This window comes from Phocoena sinus, chromosome 19, assembly GCF_008692025.1.
Source record: "Phocoena sinus isolate mPhoSin1 chromosome 19, mPhoSin1.pri, whole genome shotgun sequence".
Lineage (NCBI taxonomy): Eukaryota > Metazoa > Chordata > Mammalia > Artiodactyla > Phocoenidae > Phocoena > Phocoena sinus.
In genome coordinates this window covers 49963939-49990800 of record NC_045781.1, presented here as the reverse complement: position 1 = coordinate 49990800, position 26862 = coordinate 49963939, and the positions used below count along the sequence as shown (strand labels likewise).

At 46.8% G+C, this 26862-nt stretch overlaps 1 protein-coding gene across 4 annotated transcripts in view; it reads right to left on the bottom strand.

The window, feature by feature from the left end:
- Window positions 1–26862, bottom strand: part of WWOX (WW domain containing oxidoreductase) — a 995315-nt gene that overhangs the window by 498979 nt on the left and 469474 nt on the right. The window contains exon 9 of one of the 4 annotated variants that reach the window (XM_032614395.1): window positions 15211–15289. The exons of the other annotated variants lie outside the window; for them this stretch is intronic. Within the exon in view, the coding sequence (XP_032470286.1) occupies window positions 15263–15289 (27 nt within the window). The 3' untranslated portion in view covers window positions 15211–15262. Of the gene's footprint in view, window positions 1–15210; window positions 15290–26862 lie in introns of those variants that run through there. 4 annotated transcript variants of the gene reach the window in all.

Sequence of the window (26862 nt, the reverse complement as noted above, 5' to 3'; positions counted from 1 at the left end):
AACTCCAACCTGCCACTTCCCACATGGGTGGTCCCTCAACAACACTCATGCAGCCAACATGCAGTGGGCGCCTGTGGGTGGCCGGCCCACACCAGGTATCAGGATGTGGACAAGAAGGGTTAGGGTTTGCGGTACAGCGAGAGAGAGGCCAACAGCCAATTACCTTCAAATGTGCTCAGTGGGATTATGTATCCTGAATGTAACCTCTTACCTCCATCTCCATTATGTTCACCTGGTCTAAGGCACCATTACCGCTCTCTTAGATCCCTGGGCTACCTCCCAAGTGGTCCTTCCCCTTGCCTCCTACAGACTGCAACCACCTCTTTTTAAAAGCATAACTCAAACCATGTCGCCCTCTTGACTGTAAACTTCTAATAACTCCCGTCATGATTAGAATAAAATCCAGACTGACAGTGGCTTTACAATCTGGCATTTTCCTCCATCTCATCGCCTATCACTCCACTTGGCTGGAACCAGAGGAGCTGCTTCCTCCCCCTTGAACAGGTCAAGCATATTTTTACCCCAGGACCTTTGCACTTGTCACGCCTCCGGTTGGGATTCTCTTTCTTGAGATGTCTGCACAGCGGTCACCATTCAGGATTTCGTTGAAATGTCATCTTCCTCAAAACCCACCTCTGACCATGTACACAATCACTATTCCCTCCCCTTTCTTCATTCCCATGTGAAACAATCTAATGTGTTCGTTTCCCCCGGCCACTTAAACGCAAGCTCCATGAGGGATGAGGTTTTGTCTAATTTAACCTAGCATCTCTGGATCCTGGAACAGTGCCTGACACCTAGTAGGGAACGGCAGCAAAAACGAAACAGGGGTAATAAAAATATTAGGCGTCACTATTAGAGCAGTAATCCATGTTTACACACTCCTGATTCTGTAAGATCTTACGTGCACTGAGTCATTTAGTCCTCACAACAGCAGGAAATCACTATTATTATCTTCATTCTAAAGACAGGAGAACTGAGGTGCCGGTAGGTCAGTAACTCACCCAAGGATGCAGAGTTAATATACAGGAAGCCAGGAATCAAACGCAGGCAGTGTGACCTCAAAGTGCTAACAGGATTCTACACTCTAGACTCAAAATATATATTTGCTAAACAAACGAAGACAAGAAAGTGCCAGGCAAAGGGGGAAGCTGAGTTGCTTAATTAATCTAAGACTCAATTTCCTCTGCTCTACAATGAGATTTGTAGAGTGGGGTCTTCCCCCTCCCACCCTCCGTCCTCCACCTAGTTGTCAAGTACCTACCATGTACCAGCAACCGCTCAAGGGACTGAGGTCACAGCAGTAAACACAACATGAGAAAAAACAACCGTGATGTCATAGAACTTACACTGGGGATGAGGGCAGAAATGGGGAGTTAGGTAAACAAGTAAAATAACAAGCAAGTATCAGACAGAACATCAAGCAAGTCGGAGTACTGATAACTATATTGTAAACACACACATGGGGTCACAAAGGGAACTTCCTTGGGAACAGTGGAGTCCCTACAGAACGTGGGTTTTCTACGGGGTTGCCATCACTGTAGCCAGGGCATTGAGCATGGTGTTTGTGGAATAGAAATGAGACAGTCCAGCCATGCAGCATTAGAAGATGTTCTGAGTCTAGGAAAGCATGGCTGTGTTCTTCAGAAGAGATTCAAGGTCAGAGATTATGGGCCAGTTCTATGTGCCATCAGTAGGAACCAGGGCCTTTCCCAACAAAAGTTACCATCAGTGATTTTGCAATATAAAAACACACACGCTCGGAACACCCGCTGTAAAATAAAGCAGAAATAAACACTCCTAAGTAAACCCGGGGCCCACATCTCCATAAAGAAGAGTACGGGGCTTCCCTGGTGGCGCAGTGGTTGAGAGTCTTTCTGTCAATGCAGGGGACGCGGGTTCGTGCCCCAGTCCGGGAGGATCCCACATGCCGCGGGGCAGCTGGGCCCGTGAGCCATGGCCACTGAGCCTGCGTGTCCGGAGCCTGTGCTCCGCAACGGGAGAGGCCACAGCAGTGAGAGGCCTGTGTATCGCCAAAAAAAAAAAAAAAAAAAAAAAAAAAGAATGAAATAATGATCCTCGCTACAACATGGATGGACCTTGACAACCTTAGGCTGAGTGACAGAAGCCAATCGCAAAAGGCTGCATATTGTATGATTCCATTCATGTGAATTGTCCAGAAGAGGCAAATCCACAGAAACAGCGAGCGGGCAGATTAGTGGTTGCCAGAAGCCAGGGGCCCGGAATGGGGAGTGACTACTAATGGGAGTGGGGTTTCTTTTTGGAGTGATGAAAATGTTCCGTAATATGGCAGTGGTGATGGTCATACAACTTCGAAAATATACTAAAAGACCACTGAATTGTATACTTTAAAAGGGAGAATGTTACAGTATTAAATAATATCTCAGTTAAAAAATAAATAAAATGATGGATTTCCACTTCTGAGACTAAGTGCCCCCAGGACTCTGGCTCCTGCCTTGCTTCCTGTTTCTTGCTCTTTTGCTGGCTCACTCAGATGAAATGCACCTGGACTGCCATGCTGTGAGCTGCCCTTCAGAGGGGCCCACTCGGCAACAACTAACAGCCAACAGCCAACAAGCAACTGAGGCCCTCAGCCCACGAAGAGCCAAAACCCCGGTCTTGCCAAGAACCGTTAAGTGCGAGCTTGGGACAGCAGCTTCTTGATTACGGCCTGAGAAATGCTGAACCACGTCCAAATATTTCATTCACAGAAACGGTGATGTGACAGATGTGTGTTATTTTAAACAACAACAAAAAATTTCTCTAAGTCACCCAACAATGAAGAGTTGGGGTGCAAACCCACAGTGGTATGGCCACTCCCTCCACGCTGCCATATTGTTTTATTCATCCCTGTGTCCACGGAATTGGCTCCAAGGGCATGATGCTCGACACACAGTAGGTGCTCAATAAAGTTTCCTAGAACTGAGTGAAATTTTCCAATCCTCTCTTCTCTCTGTGGACCTAGAAAATGAGCTCAACAAGAAGGAAACAGAAAGAATGAGAGAAAAATATGGAAGTCTCACTGTGTTCTGTTTTTCTCCAATCTCTTGTCTGCAGATTAAATTCCAACCAAGACTCTTAGTGAATGCTGGTGACCCTGCCCTGACCCTGACAGGGACATTAATCTATGTGCAGACAGGAGGTGGTTCTAAGATTTGGCCTTGTCTGTACCAACCTCACTTATGTACTAGACAATTCACTGTCAGAGCTGCACCCTTCTGTGCTTCCCGAGAAGCAACCAATCCTTAGATATTGCAAAGCCCCAAAGCCGGGGGGACGATTACTAGTATTAAAAGAGGACTTCGGTCCAGAAACAATTCACAGTGCCCCTTCTTGAAGCTTTCCCTCAAACAGCCCAGGCAGAGGCCCCCCCCCACCACCACCCCCTGCTCTCTCGCCACCCTCTGCAACACGTCTCTTTCAAGAGAGATTTATTACGGGGCTGTCGACACAATCCTACCTTTACGGAAAAAGATAAAAATAAGAAACACCTTACAAGAAGATGCCGTGGCGAAAGCTAAATCATAAATGTTTGATAAGGAATGGTCAAATCCAGACAAATAACTGTTCAATCCCACTTTGTATTTAGCAGATAAAGTCATACAGAAAATCAATGTGACGCATCGAAAGGGGAGGGAAAAAAAATAACTGCCACACTTAGGGACTGGGCTACACGATGCTATGAAGTGCTCGCTTCAGAAGAAACTTATAACACGATGACCAGATGAATTTTTAAAATTGGGGTGCTGATTATTGACTAGCTGACCTGTCAATGGTGATCTAGCCTTCTCTTCTGCTTCTTCTTCTTCTGTGGCTGCTGGGGACAATTTCTGACAATTTCTGGGGTGACACACGCATTCTCCGGGGAGATGGTGGAGAGGAGACTGGTGCCACTGTTCTAAAGGACAATTAGGCAAATCCTATGAAACTAATCGTTTCGGAGATGCACGCAACCCTTGCTCCAGAACTTCTGCTACTGCAAAATCGCCCTCCTGATATCCTGGTACAAGGAGATGAAGGGCACACGCAGGAGTGTTCGTTACCGAATCGTGTGTAAAAGCATAACACGGGTTCAACGTACACGTGTCCAGAGAGGCGTGAACGGGTAAGTGACAGGACACCACGTGGTAGAACATTAGGCAGTCACGGCACAATGGGCGGCCGAGCTACCTGTGCCCGGACCAAATAATCTCCAAGACATTATCACATAAAAAGAGCAGGGTAATGAACAAAATGTATTCAACGGTCTTCGGTGCGTGCATTTTTTTAAAGGCTATACATGTCTACATCTGATGGTAAATGCATACGAGGTTTCTGGAAGAACCCACAACAAACCTTTCTTTAATAGATGCTTTCTTTTGAAGAAAGTATTGGAGATGAGGGATGGAGGAAAACTCTTACTGTCAAATCTTATCGAAAGGTTTGAAATTTTACCATGAGCTTCTATTCCTTTTAACGTTTATTTCCCCCAAGTGGGGTGACAAGCAGCAATACAGACAATCAGAAATGAAATGAAGCTTCAGGTAAAACTCTTCCAGGATGAGGAAGGCCTGGCTCGTTTTGTGAATTAACTGATAGAAGATGCAGGGAACTTCGGACGCTCATCACTACATCTCCACCCCAGGACCTCTCCCAGCAGAAACTGAAAAGCCAGCCTATATCCTCCTCCTGTGCTGAGCGGTCTTCTCCACCTCCAGGGAGAATATCAATGCCTCCAATTTCCTTCCGTTTCCCCCAGGCCCACACCGAACCTCCTCAAATAAATGGAAGGGGTTTCTGCCAGAGACGGGGGAACTTCACGTGTACAAGTGCATTTCAGACGTGGGCTCAGAGTGGCCAATCTACTTTCAACACTTCCCTCTGCAAGGTAATAACCTCCTTCCTGCTGATAGCATTATTTTATATAATCTGTAATTAAAAAAAAAAAAAAAAAAGAAGAAGTGAAGTTTACAAAAGTAAACAGATGGGGGAAAAGGCCTTCCGAAACAGAGGATAATGAAAGTTTGCTAAAAAGAGTAAATGCTTGCCCAGGCGAGATCGACAACCCCGGTGTCACCATGGTGAGCGCTGTGCTGGCTTTGAGGTGAAATCATAGGAAATGAAGATCAATTAACAATGTACTGATGGGCCTAAAACGAGGTGACTTTATTACATGCACGAACAGAGAGTTAAATTCCGCGGGGGGAAGGCCCTGGGAACGGATGGGAAAGCAGCTGATGAAAGGGAACGGAAGGTCTAGTGGTTTGCTCTCCTGCAATAAACATCTAAGAAGAGTCAGGCTGTACGTCTAAGTAAGCAGAGTGACTTAGCCAAATGAAAATACTTCTCTCAATTTATCTTTGACTTGGCGCTTTCTATCTTCATATAGGCAAAGATCAGATCAGTGTGATTTTTCAAATGCTTTTGGGCACTGGTGAACCAGGAGAAAAGATGCCATTAGACAAATAAACAGAACTCTCCTGCCCAGCCCTTTGGAGGAAGATGTCAGTACTGTGCTTTGTAAGTGCACTCAAGCAACATTTGGTAATTGATTAAAATGACGTCTTCGAAGGTATCTTTCTTACACTGCACTTTCACCCAGACTTTTCAAACTTTAGGATGCATCAGAAGCCTCTGGAGGGACTGTTAAAACAGGAGGTCTGGAACCCATTCCCAGAGTTTCTGACTCAGGGGGTCTGGGGTGTGGCCCGAGAACGTGCATGTCTAACAAGCTCCCGGGTGATGCCAGTGCTGCTGGCTTGAGGACCACACTTTGAGAACCACTAGTGCAACGGTTATACGCTTGGACTGTGGAACCAGTTCGACTTGGTTTGAACCCTTAGCTCTGCCACTTGGTTACCTGTGATTTAAGTGGTCAGGTCATCCCTATAGGCCGCAGTTTCCTTGCCTGTGAAATGCACGTGAGAGTAAAACCTGTTTGTACTGGGTTAAATAGTGTTTCCACGAAGTTTAAGTCCACTTGGAACCTCAGACTATATTTGGAAACAGGGTCTTTGCAGAGATAATTAAGTTAAAATGAGGTCATACTGGATTCTGGTGGGCCTAAATCCAATGACTGGCGTCCTCTTAAGAAGACAGGACACACAAACTCAGAGGGAAAAAGGTGGTGTGAAGTTGGGAAGAGAGAACAGAGTTCTGCCACCGTAAGCCCAGGAACACCAAGGATGGCTGAGGCCCCCCGAGAAGCTGGGAGAGAGGCTTGGAACCAATTCTCACTCAGAGGCCCAGAAGGAACCAGCCCTGCCAGTGCCTCAATTTCAGAATTCTGGCGTCCAAAGCTGTGAGAGTATACATTTCTCTTATTTTAAGCCACCCAGTTTGTGGTACATTGTTAAGGCAACCCGCAGAAACTACTCTACTGCTTTCTGGAACTCTCGTGGGGATTAAATCACTGAATACATAGCAAGTGTTTGGAGTAGGGCTTGGCACATACTAAGCATTACTGAAGCAGTAGTTCATATTACTATTTTGGTTTTATTCATACTTTCTTTTGTTCTAATCTATAAGAGTATAAATACTTTCTCTTGGGGGAAAAAAAAAAAAACACACACATCAAAACTGTAGAGAAGGGGCTTCCCTGGTGGCGCAGTGGTTGAGAGTCCGCCTGCCGATGCAGGGGACGCGGGTTCGTGCCCCGGTCTGGGAGGATCCCACATGCCGCGGAGCGGCTGGGCCCGTGAGCCATGGCCGCTGAGCCTGCGCATCTGGAGCCTGTGCTCCGCAACGGGAGAGGCCACAGCGGTGAGAGACCCGCGCACCACAAAAAAAAAAAACCCAAAAAAAACACAACAAAAAACTGTAGAGAAGGGCATAAAGCATGGGTTCTCAACTAGGGGTGATTTTGCCCCCTGACCAAGGGATATTTGGCAGTGTCTGCAGATACTTCTGGCTTTTCAGGATTTGGGAGGCAGGTGGAGGCTACTGGCATCTAGAGAGTAGAGGCCAGGGCTGCTGTTCAACAACCCACAATGCACCCCACGACAAAGAGTTAGCCGAACCGCAGGTCAACAGTGTGAGGTTAAGAACCTCTGGTACCAGATGAAACATCAAAGTCACCCGGCCCTGGAGTCTGGCTTCCAAAGTGTGTCCAGCACTCCAGGGCCAAGTCTCCCTGAAGAGAACAGTCACCACCAACACGCACACTCTACCCACCGAAGAAAACTGAGTTAATAATAATAAAAAAAACAATAGTATCATCATCGGCAAATCAAGAGTCGAGCATGGCCCATGGGAGGGAGCCTCCAGTCGTTCTCTGCTCCACCTCCCGAGCTACAGAGGGCAAGGTGGCCCCCGTCTCCATCCGGAATCACAGGCTGGGAAAAGCAGGAGGGGCCCGTGACCCGTCCCCAGGCCCTGGCTGCAGAGTGCAAAGGCCGAGCGTACCGCGGGCCCAGGGAGGAAGGATGGTAACAACCCAGGCAAGGGACGACGGCAACCAGAGCTAGGGTGCTGATGGTGGAGATGACCCACGGGGACAGACCCAAGGCAGTAAGCGACACAACTCAGTGATGGCAGGACACACGTGAGGGTGAGGTGACAGCTGCCTGGTGTCTGGGTTGTGCGGGTGGATGAACGGAGGTGCCACTCATACACCGGGAAAGCACCAGGAGAGGCCTGCGCTATCCCCAGAATTCAAGGCATGCATGAAGCCAGCGGGAAAACCTGCTCATCGAGCGTATGCTCGAATGCCCTGACGCCCCCGAGTCTGGGGGTGAACTGAGACTGTCGGAGTGACCCTTGGAATGGCTGCTGTCCACATCCTTTCTCTAAGTGTCCTTCTGCTTCCCACGAAACACATCGGACCAAAGACCCATCAATCTTCACGAGGAGAGGAATCTACTGAAGGATCTTGGCCCCTGGCTTTGGAAGGAGTCACATGGAGGGAGAATTAAGAAGATTCACGGGGATGCACCTTGTGGATGTGTGTCACCCAGAGGTGACAGAGAAAGGCAACGCGTGTCATGCCGGTGACTGCACACCCACAAAGGCTTGATCACACAGTGTTTATGTGCCACTGAACGATGACGGGGCAGACGGAGGCATGACGAGGTGGCCCTGCACTGAACGCACGCACAAGCACACACGCACATGCCTGCGTGTGCTGACGTTAAAAGAAAGAGCAGAGCATAACTGTCATTCTCAAGCTGACATGATCATTTTGCTCCTGTCTCCCCACCCTGTGATGAAGCAAACCAGGTACGGGGAAGAATAAACCATGACCCCCTCCCGAAGACGCCTGTGGTACTGAACCGACATCTGACTTGATGCTGGTTTTGTTTTCCCCTGGCAAACCAAGGTGTCGCCCCAGGGCTGCGCGTCAAGGAGCCTGTAAGATGCACAAAGATAACCAAATTCAAATTCAGGGCAGGTGGGACCGCGAAAGGGGAACACGCACAGCCCACAGGGTCCGTGAAAATCAAGCCCGGAGCACCTAAATATAGTCTAACTTCTAAATAAGGCTTCAGATCACAGATTTGTTTACTTTCATTTGGTGATAATTGTTCACAGCAGAACATATCAGAAAATTCTATGATAGGAACCACAGCCAGGAAATAGTAAATAATTAATCACCCTCCCTCCCAGCCTCTTGCATCTCTGTTGATATAAATGACCGTATAATTCCAAACCCAATTATCACTACTTAGCCGTTCCATTTTGTAGTTAAAATCCCACAAAATTAAAGGGCATCAATTGTTAATGGTAATAGACCAGACAAGGGATTAAAGATTATTTTAATGTTTATTTCCTGTCGAGAGATCTTTTGGCAGGAAACACTGGAGACAAAAGGCGGCACGCTCAGATGAGGTTCATATATTTACATCTTCTAACTTCTGAAAACATTATGGATATAATTACTTGTTTAATTTACTTGTTCCCTCAAGATACAGGCTGGGGAGATCAAGCCAACTTTATTATATCAAGTTCTCAGAAAGGAAAAGCATTGCTCTGTAGCATCTTATAAGCTGGTTTACCCTCAGCTATCAAATCAGATTTAGGGCCCGTGTCCCACTGGGTGATGCTGACAGAGGGGAGAGGTCGAGGCTGGGGGGCGAGGGGAGTGGGGCTCAGGCCTGCAACCAGAGGGCTGTGTGGCCCAGGCACAGCCTCGAAGCTCCCCTGAGCCTCAGTCTCGTCTTTGTAAAAGAAGGTTGACAAGGACCAGCAATGCACACCGGATAGGAAGATGTCAGAAGACTGGGGGAAAACAGCAGAGTTAGGCCACAGTCACCACTAACTCAAAATGCAAACACGGGCATTGTGATGCGTTTGTGATTATTTTTAAGGTGGTCACCCAGATGAACCATAGATGCTTAGTGAATCTTTCTAGGTCATCGCTGAGATAAACACGTATGCACATGCTCCCACATGCATGGGCACACCCCAGAAAATACTACTGCAACATTCAGGGGTCCTGGGAGCACAATTTAAGAAACACTAGTCTATTTCCAAAAACGCGGACAGTAGTAAAAGTAAGTGCTATCCCAATGTCCAACCAATTTACCTAGGACGTAGGTTAAGAAAGGTGAAGAAGTTCAAAGGCAATAAACTAACAAATGGGGAGAGGGATGGACCGCCAGATAGACTAAAAAAAAATAATTGCTCACCTAAAATTATTATTTAGATCACGGAGAAATCAGAATCTAGAATGTGAAATATGTAATTTTATACATATATATGAGAGAGGGAGACATGAAGGAATGAAGGAAGGGGCAGGATGGTTGGATGGACTGACAGATAGACAGATACACAGATATAGACAAAAATAATAATCGCTCACCTAAAATTATTATTTAAATCCTGGAAAAATCAGAATCTAGAAGGAACTTGAGTCCCTCTTCCCAGAGCACTCAGTATATTGTTTTACCTGTTATTTTCTGCCACTTTCATTAGAATATAAAAGCCATGCGGGCAGAGGTATCTGTTTGTTCACTGCCATATTGCTAAAACGTAAAATAGAGCCTGGCACATAGTAGGTGCTAGATAAATATCACTGGAGTGGACAACAATGATAATTGTGTGACCATTTTATAAATGATTTCTACAAAGGCATTCATATCTCATGATTCTCGTGTCAGTATATTAACTCCGTTTACTAGTAAGGGGCCTGGAAACTAGACGGGTTGAGAAGCTCTGCCTAAATCACACACCCAGGTGAAGGGTCAAAGCCAGTTTGAAATAACACTTTCTGACTCTCCATCCCAGGCTCATTTCGTGATGTCACTCTGGCCCTGGGACAGTGTCTCTCTACCTGAGGGGGAGGGAAGGCACTTTGCTTTAAGTAGCAAAGACATGACTTAAAAAGAAGTTTCTGCAACAGTTTGGGTTCCCCAAAGGGGGTGTGACCTTGGGCAAACCTTCTCTCTGCATCTCCGCTTCTCCCTCTGTAGGACTCTTTGCATTGTGAAGATATTATATTTGCTCACCCTACTTAAATGATGCGGGATGTATCCACGCGCAAGTAACAGATACGTGATTCAAGACCAACTTAAAACAGCTTATTCTCTCAAAAAAAAAATGATATAAATGAACTTATTTACAAAACAGAAACAGACTCACAGACTCAGAAAACAAATTTAGGGTTACTGGCGGGGAGGGACAGATTTGGAGTTTGGGATTGACACGTATATACTGCTAGATTTAAAATGGATAATCAGGGACTTCCCTGGTGGCGCAGTGATTAAGAATCCGCCTGCCAATGCAGGGGACACGGGTCTGAGCCCTGGTCCAGGGCGAGCCCACATGCCGCGGAGCAACTAAGCCCGTGGGCCACAACTACTGAGCCTGCGCTCTAGAGCCCGTGAGCCACAACTACCGAGCCCACGCGCCACAACTATTGAAGCCTGCACGCCTAGACCCCCTGCTCTGCAACAAGAGAAGCCACTGCAATGAGAAGCCCGCGCACCGCAATGAAGAGTAGCCCCCGCTCTCCGCAACTAGAGAAAGCCCACACACAGCAACGAAGACCCAACGCAGCCAATAAATAAATAAATTTACTCTAAAAAAAAGAAAACTTATTTAAAAATTAAATTAAATGGATAACCAACAAGGACCTACTGTAAAGCACAGGGAACTCTGCTCAATAGTATGTAACAACCTAAACGGGAAAATAATTTGAAAAAGGATACATGTATATGTATAACTGAGTCACTTTGCTGTACACCTGAAACCAACGCAACACTGTTAAGCACCTGTACTCCAATATAAAATAAAAAGTTTTAAAAAAAGTTTTTAAATAGCTTCTTCTCTGACCACCAAAGTCCAGAGGTGGACGGGCCACATGTACAGCGGAACCAGAAGCTCTATGATGTCCCATTTAACCCGGGTTTCTCCACCTGTTTCTCTGTCCCCTTTGGGGACAGCTTCGTCTCAGGCTGGAAGGCTGCTTGGGCACAAGACGGCCGCAGAGCGTCCAGGCTGAGCCAATGTCCAGAGAAAGCAGAAAGTCTGTCTTTTCCTCGTGCAACACTTTCAGGAGTAAGAAAACCTTTCCCGGGAGCGCCCTCCATTTTCACGCGCCAGGATTGGGTCACACGTCTGATTCTAAACCAGTTCTCTGGCAAGACACGTATGTTAGCCTGATGGGCTTAGGTTAATCAGTGGAGGTGAAAGGATTATCGGGGAGTCTGCCGTCATAACCGCTATGCTTATGTGACACGATATGTGAGGCAAAAGTAAATAATAAAATACACCTGAGCTCTTATTTTTAAACGCACAGTGCCCACTTCACGTGTTATGTAAGTCAAATCACTATGCTGGACACCTTAAACTTACACAGTGCTGTCAATTATATCTCAATAAAACTGGGAGAAAAAAAATAAGGTTTTAAAAGAAATATAAATAAATTTTCTGAAAAAACAAAATAAAAATACAGAAAAATACAGTGCTCAAACTGCAAAACAGCCTAGCTATCCAAAAAGAGAGAAATGGTTAAACAAAATACAATTCATTCATATGGTACTTTTTCTAAGCAATGGTTAGTGACGTGAGAAATTCTTATTCAAGAATATACACACACACAGACACACACACAGAGATTAGGAGCCCAACTTGTTTAAAACAAAAAAGTCTTCACTCAGAAGAAAGAAAAAATGAACAAAGAACCAAATATTAAGAGTGATCATCTCAGGACAGTGGAGTTAATAGAACGTTTGAATTTTCTTCTGCCTCAGTTCCTAAATTTTCTTCTTCTTCTCCTTCTTCTACCATGCACACTACTGACTACATATTCAAAAAATAAAAGTTGGTTTTTCAAAGTAACAAGTGACTCCTGATTGGGAAAAAAAAGTTGAATCAGGTCTTACGCTTGGGTCCAGTCAAAAAATTTACTAAGGTCATGAGTTAACAAAGGTTAAGAAATTCACAGTCCAATAAAAACATATACATGTATAAAAGAAATATCTGCCTATCTACCAACTCTGTTTTCATCACAAAGAAATCAGAATCTAAAAAGAAAAGGAATGTGGCATCTTGTCTCCAGCACCCAATTCTTGAGCGTGATAAATCCTGAGTCCGGGAAGGAGGGGGAGTCTTGGCTGGGAGTTGATGATGGGAGAGCTGTCTAGGTGACTCACAGGGAAACCCTGAACAGGTTGAGAAATGGCTGTGCCTGGAGCGCTAGGGAGAAGAGTGAGCTGCGGAGGGTCTGAGTGATTTATCACGGCTTCCTTTACAGCCCCTTGTAGCGTCCACGACTGCACTTGGCACTCATGGGACACAGCTTCCAAACATGTTCTAAGTAACTCAGAGCCTTGCTTGCAAGCCACCTTCTGGACACCTGGCTTATCGTGAGAGCCTGGTGATACTTCCTTTAAAGCAGTCCCAGGAATGCCAATCATACATTCATTCTTGTACCTGATCTCGGCAGGGAGTGATCAACCCAAGAAAGCAACTGGTAAGAGTGACCATCTCTGTGCCTGGCACTCTGCCAGCCATTTTACCTACAGAATATCTAACTCCATTAGGTAACAGCTAACAAGACTTCCCATTCTAGAGGTGATGAAACTAAGGCTCAAAAAGAGTAAGTCTGTTACGAGTCGAAGCAGTTTGGCAGAAACCAGCTGGGTCTGATTCCAAAGCATGTGCTCTCTGATACTTCTTTTCAGGGTTCAGGGTAACAGCAGCTCCACTCCCCTACCAAGCACTGATGCTTCCCATCTGCACTGGTAGCAGACAGGGTGGCAGGGGACATGGTCTGGGGAGGTGAGCTGGGTCTCTGGAGGTATATGTGCTGAAGTTCTTTGGGAAGAGAAGGAACAACTAAGCATGTAACAGGTAAAGGCGAGGGTTTAGCCCTAGACCTTGGATGAGCACCAAGGGTGCAATCTGGCATCACTGTGGCCCATCTTTGATACACTTTTAACAATCTGCTCACACTTCCAGGGACCTGCATGGCTTCCCACCTCCAAGGGACTTGTTCTGCCAGAGTAAGACACTGAATAGCTGCTTGTATTCAACCTGAGATCCACAGACATTTAAGAGTCTAATTCGATCAGTACTGCTTTTCTGTAGACACAGAGCAACCACAGGCCTCTGGGCATCTTGGGGCCCGCTCTCTCATTCGCCTCTCCTGTTTAAGCATGCTAGGGGATGCACACACATGAAATAGGGCAGTTTACATAAAGATGGTGCATAGCAGTGCTACTTTGGCGCTTGACAATGTAAGAAACCTTTGTGGATCCTGATATCAACCAAGAGATGCCAGGTACCTGGGCCTCGGGTTGGCAGCGGGGGGGGGGGGGGGGGGGGGGGGGGGGGGGGGGTCCAACTTGCTCGTGAATAAGAGAGCTAAACAGATGGGCAATGGCTCCAGCCTTCAAGGGGCTATCAACTGAACACAAGAAAAGCCAGATTCCCGTCAGTCCCAGGCTTCCAAGACTCTCCATTAAGGAGACTCACGTTGTTATAAGGGTTTAGGATACAAACCCAACAGCCAGCCCACGTTTTTCCCCCACCCCTTTTTCACTGGAAGGCGTGTCATGTAGGTGATGGTATAAACCCTGAATTTTCTGTGTGCAGCAGGTGGCTGGCTTGAAGAAATCCACAGCGGAACGTTTGTAGGCCAGGTGAGATTTGTGGGACGGGGGAGATGTGGCAACGGAAACCCATTCCATAACCCTTCGTCGGGCCTGAAACTTACTATGAATGGAATTCCTAAAAGTCCGTGCTGGCCTCTGATTTAAAACTATTAAATCTGGTTCCCTGAGAACACTTCCATTATAATAAATACATCGCCAGGACAACATATGCTAACTGTACAATCTCGAAGACTAGCGTGAACAACCTATGCGTGAAAAACGCTTCGGGATGTGGCTGTCCTGGATTCACACCACCGAGACTTTAGAATTGGGCTAAGTCGCTGGGTGAGTAACAAACATCTTGGCGGACGACCGTGGGAAGCAGGACACCAGGGCCCTAATTTCACACAGGTGACAAAACTGAATCTGTGTTCATTTGGAACACGGGTGGTGTCTCCAGCTTAAGGAATTTAAGGAGGAAATCATCTGTAAATGTACAGATATGAGTATGTTTTTCTGAAAGACGAAATATTACTCGGCCATAAAAAAGAACAAAATAATGCCATCTGCAGCAACATAGATGGATCTAGAGACGATCATACTAAGTGAAATAAGTCAGACAGAGAAAGACAAATGTCATATGATACCACTCGTATGGGGAATATAAGTTTTTTAAAAATGATACAAATGAACTCGTTTACAAAACAGAAGCAAACTTAGATATTGAAAACAAACTCATGGTTACCAAAGGGGAAACAAAGGGGTGGGGGGGGGGATAAATCAGGAGCTTGGAATTAACATGCACACACTGCTATATATAAGATAGATAACCAGCAAGGACCTTCTGTAGAGCATAGGGAACTCTACTCAATATTCTATGGTAAGCTATATGAGAAAAGAATCTAAAAAAGAATGAATATATGTATACACATGACTGAATCACTTTGCTGTACACCTCAAAACTAAGACAACATTGTAAATCAACTATAATCCCACAAAATTTTTTTAAAAAGAGTGCTAAGCAGATACACACCACTTTTCATCTTCAAAGCACGTCCTGAAATTAGAGAGACACTATGGTCGCTATATGTAGTGATATATTAAAAGGAAAAAAGATGAGATCATTTTTACGCAACTCAGCCAAACACTTTTTCTTCAACTGAATCTGTGTTCATTCTTCCTGTTTTTCTTCTTCTTCATCCCTCTTCCCTCCTTCCTCAGACATTTCAGCCAGCTGCCCAGGCCTCTAGCTGCTGTAAGGAGTACACAGATAAATTATAACAGAGCCTGCCCTCCAGGGTGTTACACTTAGATCAGAGACCTAGGTCAAAATGGCAGCCAGGGCCTTGGATTCAACCACAGATATGAGTTTGGATCCTTCACTGCTATCACCTTGGGAAGCCAAGGTCACTTAGCTCCTCTGGCTGTCCATTAACCTGACCTGTGAAATGGGGGCTGAGAGTACATCTGTGGGGTTCCCCTAAGGGTTAAATGAGATGACGGGTGAACCCACCTTGCGCACTGCAGACCTTCAACGCATAAAATAATCATGCAACAACAGTCACAAATTATTTTAACTAAGGTCAAAAGAGAGCAGAGTCATAAAAGAAGGACCAGTGGGAGAGGAGGAGAAAAGGAAGGGTGGGGGAGGGAGATCAAGGTCTTGGTGTGTGTTGATATACAGGGGAAGAGTTGTGTGAAAAAAATGAAGCCAGGGCAAAGTTAGCCTAGCAGTAAACCAAGGCCACCCAAATGAGATTAAACAGCGGCCATTTATTCAAAGCTTGTTATCGCAGGAGAGTCGGCCACCATCACTGGTGTTTGGCAGAGATGGAGGGGCAGGCAGGGGAGAGGGCAAGTTTCCTAGTGAGAAGAGGGAAGGCTTCAGTGTGTTCTGACTGGAGGCTGTCGACCCGGGGCAGCGGAAGGCAGGCCAGCTAGAAGCTACTTGTCTTGGGAGCATATCTGGCTTTCTCCAGTTGGTCCCGAGTTGGAAGAGAAGGCAAAAATGAGGGATGCTGAATGAGAAGCCCACGCACCGCAATGAAGAGTAGCCCCTGCTCTCCGCAACTAGAGACAGCCCGTGCGCAACAATGAAGACCCAATGCAGCCAAAAGTAAATAAATTAAAAAAAAAAAAAGAGGGACGCTGGAGGTTACCGACCAAGTCCTGACCATTTTTGCTTGATGGCTGCAGGGCTTGTGGGTCAGAGTTCTGTGATCAGAGACAGTCTGGCCATTGTCCATTGGTATGTTCCATCTCTCATTAGCAAGACCACTTGGTGACCCGTAACCGTTTACCCCAGAGTTCTCCGCGAACAAGACTGTGATGAAAACTCATCCCCAAAGCAGGGTGTGCAAGGGGACTGGCTGGCTGCAGGTGAAGGGGGTGGCCACCCACAGTGCCTCCGAGCACAAGGGCTTCGCATTCTCAGAACGCTCCCCACAGGCCAGAAACAGACTCCCCGTCGCCCTGGGCCTTTGTGTAGGGATACGCATGAATTAGAGAGGAAAAAGGTGCTCTGGTGTCCTACAGAAATAGCCATTTTTCATACAACTCCTGGGAGGTGGTAATTTATTCAGTCATCTTTCAACATAATTCCTGTCTGACTGATTTTCTCTCTGTCTTCATCTTCTCCAAGGTGCCACACACCTGTCCTGGGTGAATAAGAATAAGTACGGTGTATGCATAGGAGGGTCCACGAAGCCGAATGAATAATGGAAAAGACTAAGCGGAAGCAAATGAAAAAGAAAAGCTCTCTGTTCGTATAAAATTTCTGCCCAAGTAATTACTAACGTTGCTCTTTAGAAAAACAGCAGTAAACTCCTCTAGCTCTTTAGGGTTGGAGGGGGAGAGGGCTGGGATCCCCCGAAGCAGAAATACTTGGTTTCACGTCACCAACCTTAGCCAACACATTTTTGGCCTGTGCTCTAGAAGCTTCTGTTTAGGGTGTAGGGTTTAAACCGTGGATCTGCCACTTAGCGGCCAGGAGATGCTGAGTTCCACTGCGGGTCGTTCTGAGGAATAAGGGAGGTGATATTCTAAGGATTGGTGTGATGCCTAGTGCAGAGTGCGCACTCAGGGAATGCAGCTGTTACTTTATAAAATGCGGAGGAATGGGCCTAGTCTCAGAGAATGACAGCAGTGAAGGTTAATAAAATGGAAATTAGGCCTCTACAAAAGCAGGCTGAAGTCCATTTCCTTCCCTAACAGACCCAAATGTGCTTTGCAAAATATCTGATTACATATTGAAGAGGGACCATTATCCAATAATCCTGTGCTAATTTGTGTAATGATGGAAATCTGTAGAAAGGCAGAAGAAATCAGAGTTACCAGCCAGTCTCCAAGGTGGGAGGAGAGGTAAGCCAGACTGTGAAGGAAGCTATTCTACGTCCTTTGCGTGTGCCTGGCCAGCGTTCACTTGCCTTTCCAGTAAAGCATCCTGATTCGTGAGGGAAACAGCCCTACCCGCGGTCCCAATCCACACGTTTTCAAATGTCACGTTGACACGTGGCTTCTGTCGTGCAACCATTCCTGCAGGCTGATTCAAGGGTCTCCACCCCCACCCAACTAGACCAGTGACAGTCAACTGGTCAACTCCAGGTTTTGACAAAAAGTGCAGCTGGCTTCACCATCATCAAGGAAAGACGTCTGTGTGTCTACAAAGGGAAAAGCTGAGCCACAAAAGGGACGAGACAAATTCTTGATGACATCTTCTGAATACCCGGGTCCAGCAAAGGCTGAACGAACGATGGCCCTGGAGTTTTCACTTACATAAGGTAATAAATGCTTTCTGTTTTTGCTTTTTTCTGTAGCCAGCTGAGTATGGTTTCTGTCACTCACAACCAAATCAGCCTGACTGACTGGCTGAAGAAACAGAAAAGGAAGGAGATTCTAGACATGGGTCCCTGCCTTCAAGAAGCTTATGTTCTAGTTAGAGAAGCATACACAAACCCAGTAAACCAGAGAATACAATTTTAAGTATGTAAGGTGAGTATGATGAGGTTAGGGAGCTGAGGACAGAGATAGAGGAGCAGTGCTTTATTTAGTTAAGACAACGTAGCAGACACAAGAGTGGTGCCAAAAGGTGACTGTGCTCTAATCTTTGAAACACATAAATATGTTAGTTTACACGGCAGAGGGAACTCTGCAGATGTACATGTGTCACAGTTCTTGAGTTGAGGGGAGTACACTGAACGACCCTGGTGGGCCCAACGGAAGGTCCTAAAGAGATGGAAAAGTCAGACAGGAGGAACAGAGTCAGAGAGACTTAAAGATGCTACGTTTGCTGGCTCTGAAGATGGAAGAAGAGGCCCGTGGGCCAAGGAAAGCAAGCAACCTCTCGAAACTGGAACAGACTGTCCCCACGAGGCCCTGCCAACACCTTGAATTCAGCCCAGTGAGACCCATTTCAGACTTTTCATCTCCAGAGCAGTAGGAGAATACATTCGTACTTTTTAAGCCATCAAGTCTGCATTCATTTACTACAGCGGCAATCAGAAACTAATACAGACACTCAGGATTGGCCTCTTTGAGAAGCTTTTATACTAAGAGCTAAAGGATGAGGAGATGGCCATACCACGAGGGAAGAACACCAGGGCAGGAGAGGCAAGAGCTTCACGAGTTCTGAGAACTTCAAGATCATTGTGGCTGGAATGATACACATATACAGATTGCTTAGCCCTGAGGTTTACAGAATTTAAAGCACCATAAATATTCAGTGCAACCCAACTTTTGTGGAAACAAAGCGCTCTTTAGTGATTTCCTTGATTTTAAACTCAGAAAAAAAATAATAATAACCAGCACAAAGAATTCCACAAAGTGCAATTATCCCTAGTAATCCCAACTTAGAGGCCGATTTATGTTCCTAACATGCATTCCAGATTTCCTGGAGGTGTCTTTCCTCATACGTTCTGTCCTGCTGTCCCAAGCAGTATATTCACACACCTGACCCAGAAGAGGCATAAACATGGGTAAACATGCCTGGGGTTTCTTGGTTGGAAAATAGATTCCCTGATGCGATATATCCCCCTATGACTCGTTCTCCCAAGTCGCCCTAGAAATCATTAAAATATTTTGGCTGCACGGGCAAGTGACACACCCAGGGGTGAGCATCTGTCCACCGGCACTGCTGCTCTAATCAGAAGCTTTGCGGGGGGGGGGGGGGGGGGGGGGGGGCAGCAGGAGGTGGTGGGGGCGGGGCGGCGGTGGGAAACGGGGGAGAGAGGAGAAGTACTGATTTTTTTCATGAAGTATCAAGATATCAAGCGAGCTGGCGGTACTAATTATGGCAACTGCCTCGTGCTGGGGAGAAAACTTATTTTTTTTTGTAGGGGGCTGTCCCCTACACCACTTCAGCTGCTGAGCAAGCAGAGAGGAATATGAATGAAGTCAGTGGGCACAAGAAGTCCGGGCCTTCCTTTTAAATCAGTTCCTAGGAGGCGAGGAATCAGTATATCACAGCGAGACAATCATTTATAATGGGGCCATTATTAGGAGCCAGGGTATAAAAACTGTACCTGAAACAGCCTTATAAGCAGATTCGGTGTGTGGGTAATTAACCTCCTATCCCACGGGGGGCTGGATGGCTCCAGGGAGTGGTAACGATACGGGGAAGTCATCCGTCTCCAGGTCACAGGTTTAAGGCTGGTCATGTTCTAAGGGGCCTAATTGCTTCTCCAGAGCACAAGGGGGCACACGGCTGCCTCATGGACTCGGAGACACAAGGACCAGGGTTCGAATCCCTGCACCATCCCTAAACCAGCTGTGCGATGTCTGCGCTGCTCAAGAATCCTCCGGCAGCTAAGGTTTGCTTTTTAAGTTTGGTTTTGTTTTTGGATAAATGAGTATGCTTGGCACGTGCTAAGTATTTGATAAATGGTAACTATTTTCTTTTCAAAGAAGACGTGTTTTTATTTCTTAGGCGTGAAAAGGGCAGGAAGAGGCTATGAACATCCCGAGTTCCAGCACTGTTAGATCTCGGGTCTGGATGGCTGTACACAGAGAGATTTTCTGCCATTTCAGGCAAACAAAGAAGAGGTCCTTATCTTGGCTTATGGAGTCTGGGTTACCAGGGGCAGGGGTCATTGCAGGGCCAACGTTTATTGAGAGCTTACTGTGTGCTAGGCACAGTTTTAAGTGTTTTACCTCCGTGAACTAATTTAATCCTTGCAGAATCCCCATGCAGCAGGTACTGGTAATAGTACGAGTAACAACAATGGTAGATACTAGTCATAGTATTAATATTAGAAGCAGTAAACCCAGGGTTTTACGCCTAGTAAGATAAGGGACAAAACTTGAACCCAGACAGCAGGATTCCAGAATGGGTTAACTATGTCCCGACCCTAAAGGGCTGGGCACGGTTAGAAGAGAGACGCGTTTCCTGCACCTGTGACGAACGTGCCTCGGGCCCAGAAGTCCCCGCTGGTGCATATCCTGCTGTGAAACTGTCTCGGCCTGAGCAAAAGACACAGGGGTCAACGTGGGAAGCGGCCGTGGACCTGCAGGTGTCTCAGCCGGCAGGAAGAATGTGGGGACGTATTGTGCCCACGAAACCTCATCCATCAGGCAGGTCCTAGGGGCGGGAAAATCACAGAAACAAATGAGGTGAGAACTGATGGCCTGGATGACATTGGACTTGACCCGGTGCGCACAGACGGCACTCCACAATGTTGACAGATCCCACCAAGGCTGCAAAGGAAGCAGGGAACCCAGAGAGGAAGGAACTTAGAGCGAAGAAGAAAAGCGACACGGGGAAGAAAGAGGAACTTGGAGACTGAAGCCCTGGGCTCGATTCCCATCTCCGACTTCTCCCCTCTTCTCTCCCCTGCGCTTCCTCCCTACTGCTCCCCTCCACACCCATTTCCTTATCCCTGAAATAAGAGTGAATGCTGTCCTGATGACAAGGGATGCGGAAGAGCAGTCACAAATACCCCCTGATTAGGAATTCCAATTTGGGTATGTATAAAAGGGCCAGATATTTAATTTTTTTGTTAAATGGAGAGGAAACTGTAAATTATTTCGGGCGTGGGGGACAGGAGATCTCCTACCCAGGTGTATCACACCCAATGTAATGCAGCACTTAAGTGTTAACTCTCCAGTAAAACCCGTGGTTGTTTTTCTTCTCCCCCCGCCCCCAACTCTGCACCTTCCAAGGACCTAACGCTCTTGATGAAAAGGGAGGAATAATCCTTTCTTTGGTGTCTGCGATCAAGATCTATTTGGTGACCCACTCCTCTAATACCGCCCGTGCAGAGAAATAATTTCGGCTCCCCGTTAATTTGAGTATTGAACTGAAATTCTGCAGCTGCTTTCTGCCAAGCCTGAAAGCAGAAATTAATTTCAATGACCCAGGCGAGTGGAGGGGAGCTCTGTCAGGTAATTAGTCTTCGTCTTTTGCTACTCAGGGTCTATCACAGCGCTAATCCATACATAAACCCGGGCATACCCCGAGTCACTCGCAATCTGCGGGGCCATATAACTACCTCTTGGTTGGGTTCATGAAAGCAGGGGCATTGCAGGCAAACGGATGAAGTCTGCCTTTCATGTCTCTCCTTCCTTCTACCTATTTAGGGCCTGCGGAATTAATGCAGCTGATTTACATGTTCTTTTCCTGTTTGATCGAGTCTGCCGTTGATTAAGTAGAGCTTGGGGTGGGAGGGGGACCGGGGGAGGGGGTCCCCCCTTCCTGCAGCTTCTGACTTGCCAGTTTATTAATGAAAGAGGCACCAATATTGATAGCCCTGACACTACAAGTGCAGCAATTAGAGGGTACGTCCTTCCAGGATTCTAATTAAAAAGGAGCCTTTTTCTGCCCGGGATGGGTCGTATTGTCATATATGCCTTCGATTCTGGCTTGGGTTGGGGGCTCCCATGCCTCTTCCTTTAGGAAAATCTCCCGGCGAGTGGGGGGAATAAACACAAGTTGAAAAGCTTTGTTCTCATTGCGGAGGGTGGAGGCGTCATTGTGAAATCCAAGGAAAAGAACGGTTTTTGGAGAAGGTACCTCTTTCCAAAAGCAGCCCGCCTTCCTCCAGCCCTCTCCCAGATTCTTCTCTGGGTTTCGTGTTTTTCATGCTTCTAACCCTGAAGGACTGGGCGGTGGGTGGGGGTAGGATGTAAACAAATAAGATAGGTACTGTGATAATTTTCTGCACCTACTGAAGCACCTTACATCCGCTAGCATTGTTTACCCTTATAGCAACTCTGTGGTATGGCTTTCAGTGGTTCCATTCTACAGATGAGAAAACTAATGCTCAGATCAGAGAAGGTCAGGGGCTGGTGGTTCTCTTTGATCCAAAGTCCTTCTTCACCCAACTCCAGGCACTGAATACTCCCAAGTCTACGGAGCCAGGCAGGTAGCGTAAACAGTGATGTGGATGAATCTGGGGCCCTTACTCCATCCAAAAGGGCAGCCCCAGCTCACCCCTCCCTGTGCCTCCCTGCCAATTCTGCAGGCCAGAAGCCCAGCCCAGAGCGGCGGCCTTTGGTGACAGCTGATATTATAGGAGAACTCAAAAATCTGGAATTTTAGGTGGACTCCTTAACGAAGTTCATATTTGCAACTTCAGGGACACTCTACCCGCTTCCTTAGAATTCTTTAGATTCATTTTTGTTTTCTCAGTACCTTGTATCTTTTTTTTTTTTTTTAATTTTGAACCCAGCTTTGCCATTTCACTCTCCTGCCTGGGTGGCCACAAGCCAGGAAATTGCTCCAGCACGAGACTGAATTTAAAAAGGAAACGAACTGTGGGCCCCCAATGCCTTCCTCCTATTGCCTCCAAAGCTGACGTCAGAAACCCTCCCTACTTTTCGGCAGGTCTCACCCCTCACCCAGGCCAGATGCAGAGAATCCAAGCCTGCACACCTGGAGCTGGGGAGGACGTGCTCCCCTACCCCACCTCTCCTGCTCAGTCATCTTCAACCACCCTGGGTTTTTACTCCCAGGTCACTAATGAACAGACTATGTGACCTCGGACCCTTTTATTTTTTTTTTCTCTCCTTCTACACATCAGTTTTCTCATCTGCAAAATGGGAGGCTAATTCTGACCTCACAGGTGTGTTGTGAGGTCCCTATGAAAAAAAACAAATGGGAACGTTTGGGCGCAGCACCTGTCTCCTTGTAAGGAGGCCCACCAGGCTTGACCGTGTGTACAAGTACCTTTGCCCAAGTTGAGATCCAAGGCAGCTAAACTACACAGGCTCGTGGACTGAGTTTCTTCCCCTGGTCTTAAAAGAACAATAATGACCACGCACTGGACAGCAAGCCAGTCTTTCAGCCTCCGTTTTTCTACCCGTCAAGCAGGCTTTATATACCTCCCTCACAGGACTGCTTGAAGACTATGGCCCCAAAGCAGGTCTGACACTTAGTAGGCCCACAGAAAATCAAGCTCCACTACCAGCTCCCCAGACGTATGAATTCTCTTGCTTTGGACTCAATATCGCTCAGGTTTTGTCCTTCAAAGTTCTTTTTTCACGCTTAGAACTAATCTTGAAAATGACAAAAACAAACAAAACAAAACAAAACAACAACAACAAAACCCAGACTTTTCACAGGAGCTGCAACTGTGAAATCTCCTAATAATTCCTCATTTGACCTCCCAAACGAGAGAGAGAGAGAGAGAGAGAGAGAGAGAGAGAGAGAGAGAGAGCGAGCGCGTGAGCGCGAGTGCTGGACTTGACAAATAGAAAAGCCCTAACACCCTAATGTATTTTGCTGGAATCAGAAGTGCTCTGTCTTCGCTCTGACCCCCCTGTCCCCTCCAGCCTCCTGCTGGGGGCACCAAGGAAAAGTCAGAAGCATTAGTCCGGTGTCAAGTAGCACTGCCACCCACATTCTATGAGAGTCAATTGCAATTAACAGGGCCATTCAGAAAAGGCAGGTACAGACCAGACAAAGGGAGCACAGCTAGATCTTATCAGAACCCAAGGCCAGTAGGCTGGGCCTTTCAGATGCTGTTTGCACAGAAAGGAAAAAAAAAAAAAGGAAAAATGCTGGTGGAGGAAGAGGTGGGTAGGGAAAGGTAAGCTGAACCAAGATGGAAGGTAAGGGCAGGGAACGAGAAGAGGCAGGCACAGAGCAGAGAGGTTTAAAAATAGCAAGGCTCGCGTCCGGAGCCTGGGGAGAGGCCACAACAGTGAGAGGCCCGCGTACCGCAAAAAAAAAAAAAAAAAAAAAAAAAAAAAAAGCAAGGCTGACTCCTGAGCCCAGCCCTTGGGTTCAGATCCTGACTCCTTGGCGCCCAGCTGCTTAGGACACTCAACCACTCGGCCCTCCGAACCCTGGTTGGCTTATCTGTAAAACAGGGAGAGTAACAGTACCTTCCTGTTTTTTCAAATTCACATGTGAAACAATGTTTGCAAAGTGCTGAAGGTAGTACCTGGCACGGGGCAGTTATCCTAAGAGAAGAGCTTAGGCCGGAGTGGGGAAGGAGGTGTGGACAGCTAAGGAGAGAAGCAGATTCCTTCAGCAAGCATCCCAGGGAGAAAATCAGATACTACACAGATACAGGTGACCAGGCTGAAAGTGACTCTCTGCCCACCTGGTAGAACCAGGCATGGGGACCCATTAGGTGGGCAGTTCCAGGATGCTGGTACCAACCAAAAATCTCCTACAAGATCCTGCAGGCTGGGAAGTGAGGACACACACACACACTGCAGGCCCTGGGCTGGGACAACATTAGCCAGGCCCCAGTGCCCCACCCATCGCTCCATTGAGACGCTCCCCGCTCCGCCACCAAAAGTGCTTAAACTTCTTTTCAGAAGGAGGCTTGACCACCTACTACATGCTTATTAGCTCTGTGCCATTTACCAAGGGATACCCAGAAAACAACCTCTCCAGGGCCCTCTTCTTTGTTTTTTTTTGTTCTGAGAATGATGTCGGGGACTAAAGTAGTGCAATGCGGTAGGAAGTTCCAGAGAGACCGGACTTCAAATGCCAGGTGGCCCACTGATGCGTCACATGACCATGGACCAGTTGCTTGGACCGTTTAAAGCCTCATCTGTAACGCGGGGGCGGGGGGCCGGAATATCTATCATCACAGGGTTATTACGGAGGAAGTGTGAGGACTGTTTGATGCTTGCTATTTATTTTTTTGTCATTCCAGGGTCCCTAGATGGACAGGCGCTGGGTAGCGTGAACCCTCGCCTGTCTTAAAACAGGCACATGGCCCTGCCTGGCATTGGGCAGCTGAGGGGAACAAGTCCAAACCACACCAGCCTCTCCAACCAGACAGGGAATTCTCCCCAGAGCACAGGCCCTCACACTGGTCTTATGAATTCTTTATATGATGGAGCGCATGCCAGCACCATGAAGAAGTTATCTGTAAGAATATTCACTGGAGGATGAATACCTCCAGTTCCTCGCCAGCAACTAACACACGACTCCAAGGAAGGTGGGGGACTCCTCTTTCTCTCTGCGCTTTCCTAGCTAAGCTGCCTACTTTTGTTTGCATGCCTTGGCAATGGAGCCCTTACCTTTCAGGCCCTCTTAGAATTCCAGAAACTTGAAGCTAAAAAAATCCACCAATTTAGACTTTTTAAAGCTTCTACAGAACCAGAAAAAAGGGGGTCATTATGAGTAAGCAAAGGGACTGAGAACGGTGAAGGAGGAGAAGGGTTACTTGATTTTCTATCAGAAAAAAATAGTAACACACGGCAAAACTTCATTAAGTCAGTATTGGTCTAGTCAAAAGAGCTTACCATTTGCAGCAACTATTCCCCAATCAACTGGATGCCTCTCTTGTAATCTTCTTTAACGGTGAATATCTGCTAATATATCGGAGAGGCCAGACCTGATTTATCTGAAGGCGTGGGGTATTTTGTAGTGATGTCTCTAAGTGTCCAGTGGAGCAATCAGTGCATAGTAGGTAGTCAATAACCCTTAGCTTCCTCTCCTTCAATTCTGTATTATCGAAGCTTTAATCTGATTTATAACATGTTCAGTCCTTATCAATAATAACATGCTTCCATTTTAATATACTACCTTTTATTAAACTGAAGCCACAAACTTAATAGCAAGGGCCTGTCCAAGGCACTTTAATCACTACTGGAGCACAGATGTCTCTCCTAGGAAAACAGGGGCAATGCTCGGCCACAACGACGGGGACCGTGCATTCACCTTTGTGTTGGCAGAATGAGTTAAGGGACTGTATTATCGATGCAATTAGGCCAGGCTCCCTCTGCACATCCACGGCAGACCTCTCGGCTCTGTACAATAAGAGGCACTTTCCCCCGTGACCTGGTTTCCAAAGCATGTTCCCCCCTAAGGAGACCACCACTGATGCCTGCATGGAAAGGCTGACCTCTAGGTTCTGCGTGTGCCTGTCACTCACAGATTTTCCCAACGTGGACCCCCAGGTCAAGGGCACACTGAAACGATACGTAGTGCTTACCGGGATGACAGTGATGTTAGTGACGTTGATGATGGTATGAATTAGGCTGAGAGTTACTGATATTGATGATGATGGTGTGAGTGATGTTGACGGCGCTAAGTAGGGAGCACTTCACGCGTCGGTGAGTGTGTGAGGGCCGTACCGGCATTCTCTAATCCTCTCAACACCTCTCTGAGGAAGCCTGTTAATGCCCCCATTTTGTACATGAAGAAACTGAGGCCTAGAGAAGATGAGGGACTTACTCAAGGCCCACAGAAAATACCTGGCCAATCCATGATCTGGACCCAGGTACGCGACTTCTAATTCTGCAGGTCATACTATGCTAAGCCCATGTCTTTGTCTGCTCAGCTGTTGTAAGAAAATACCAGAGACTGGGAGAGTTAACGAACAGACGTTTATTTCTCACAGTTCTGGAGGCTGGGAAGTCCAAGATC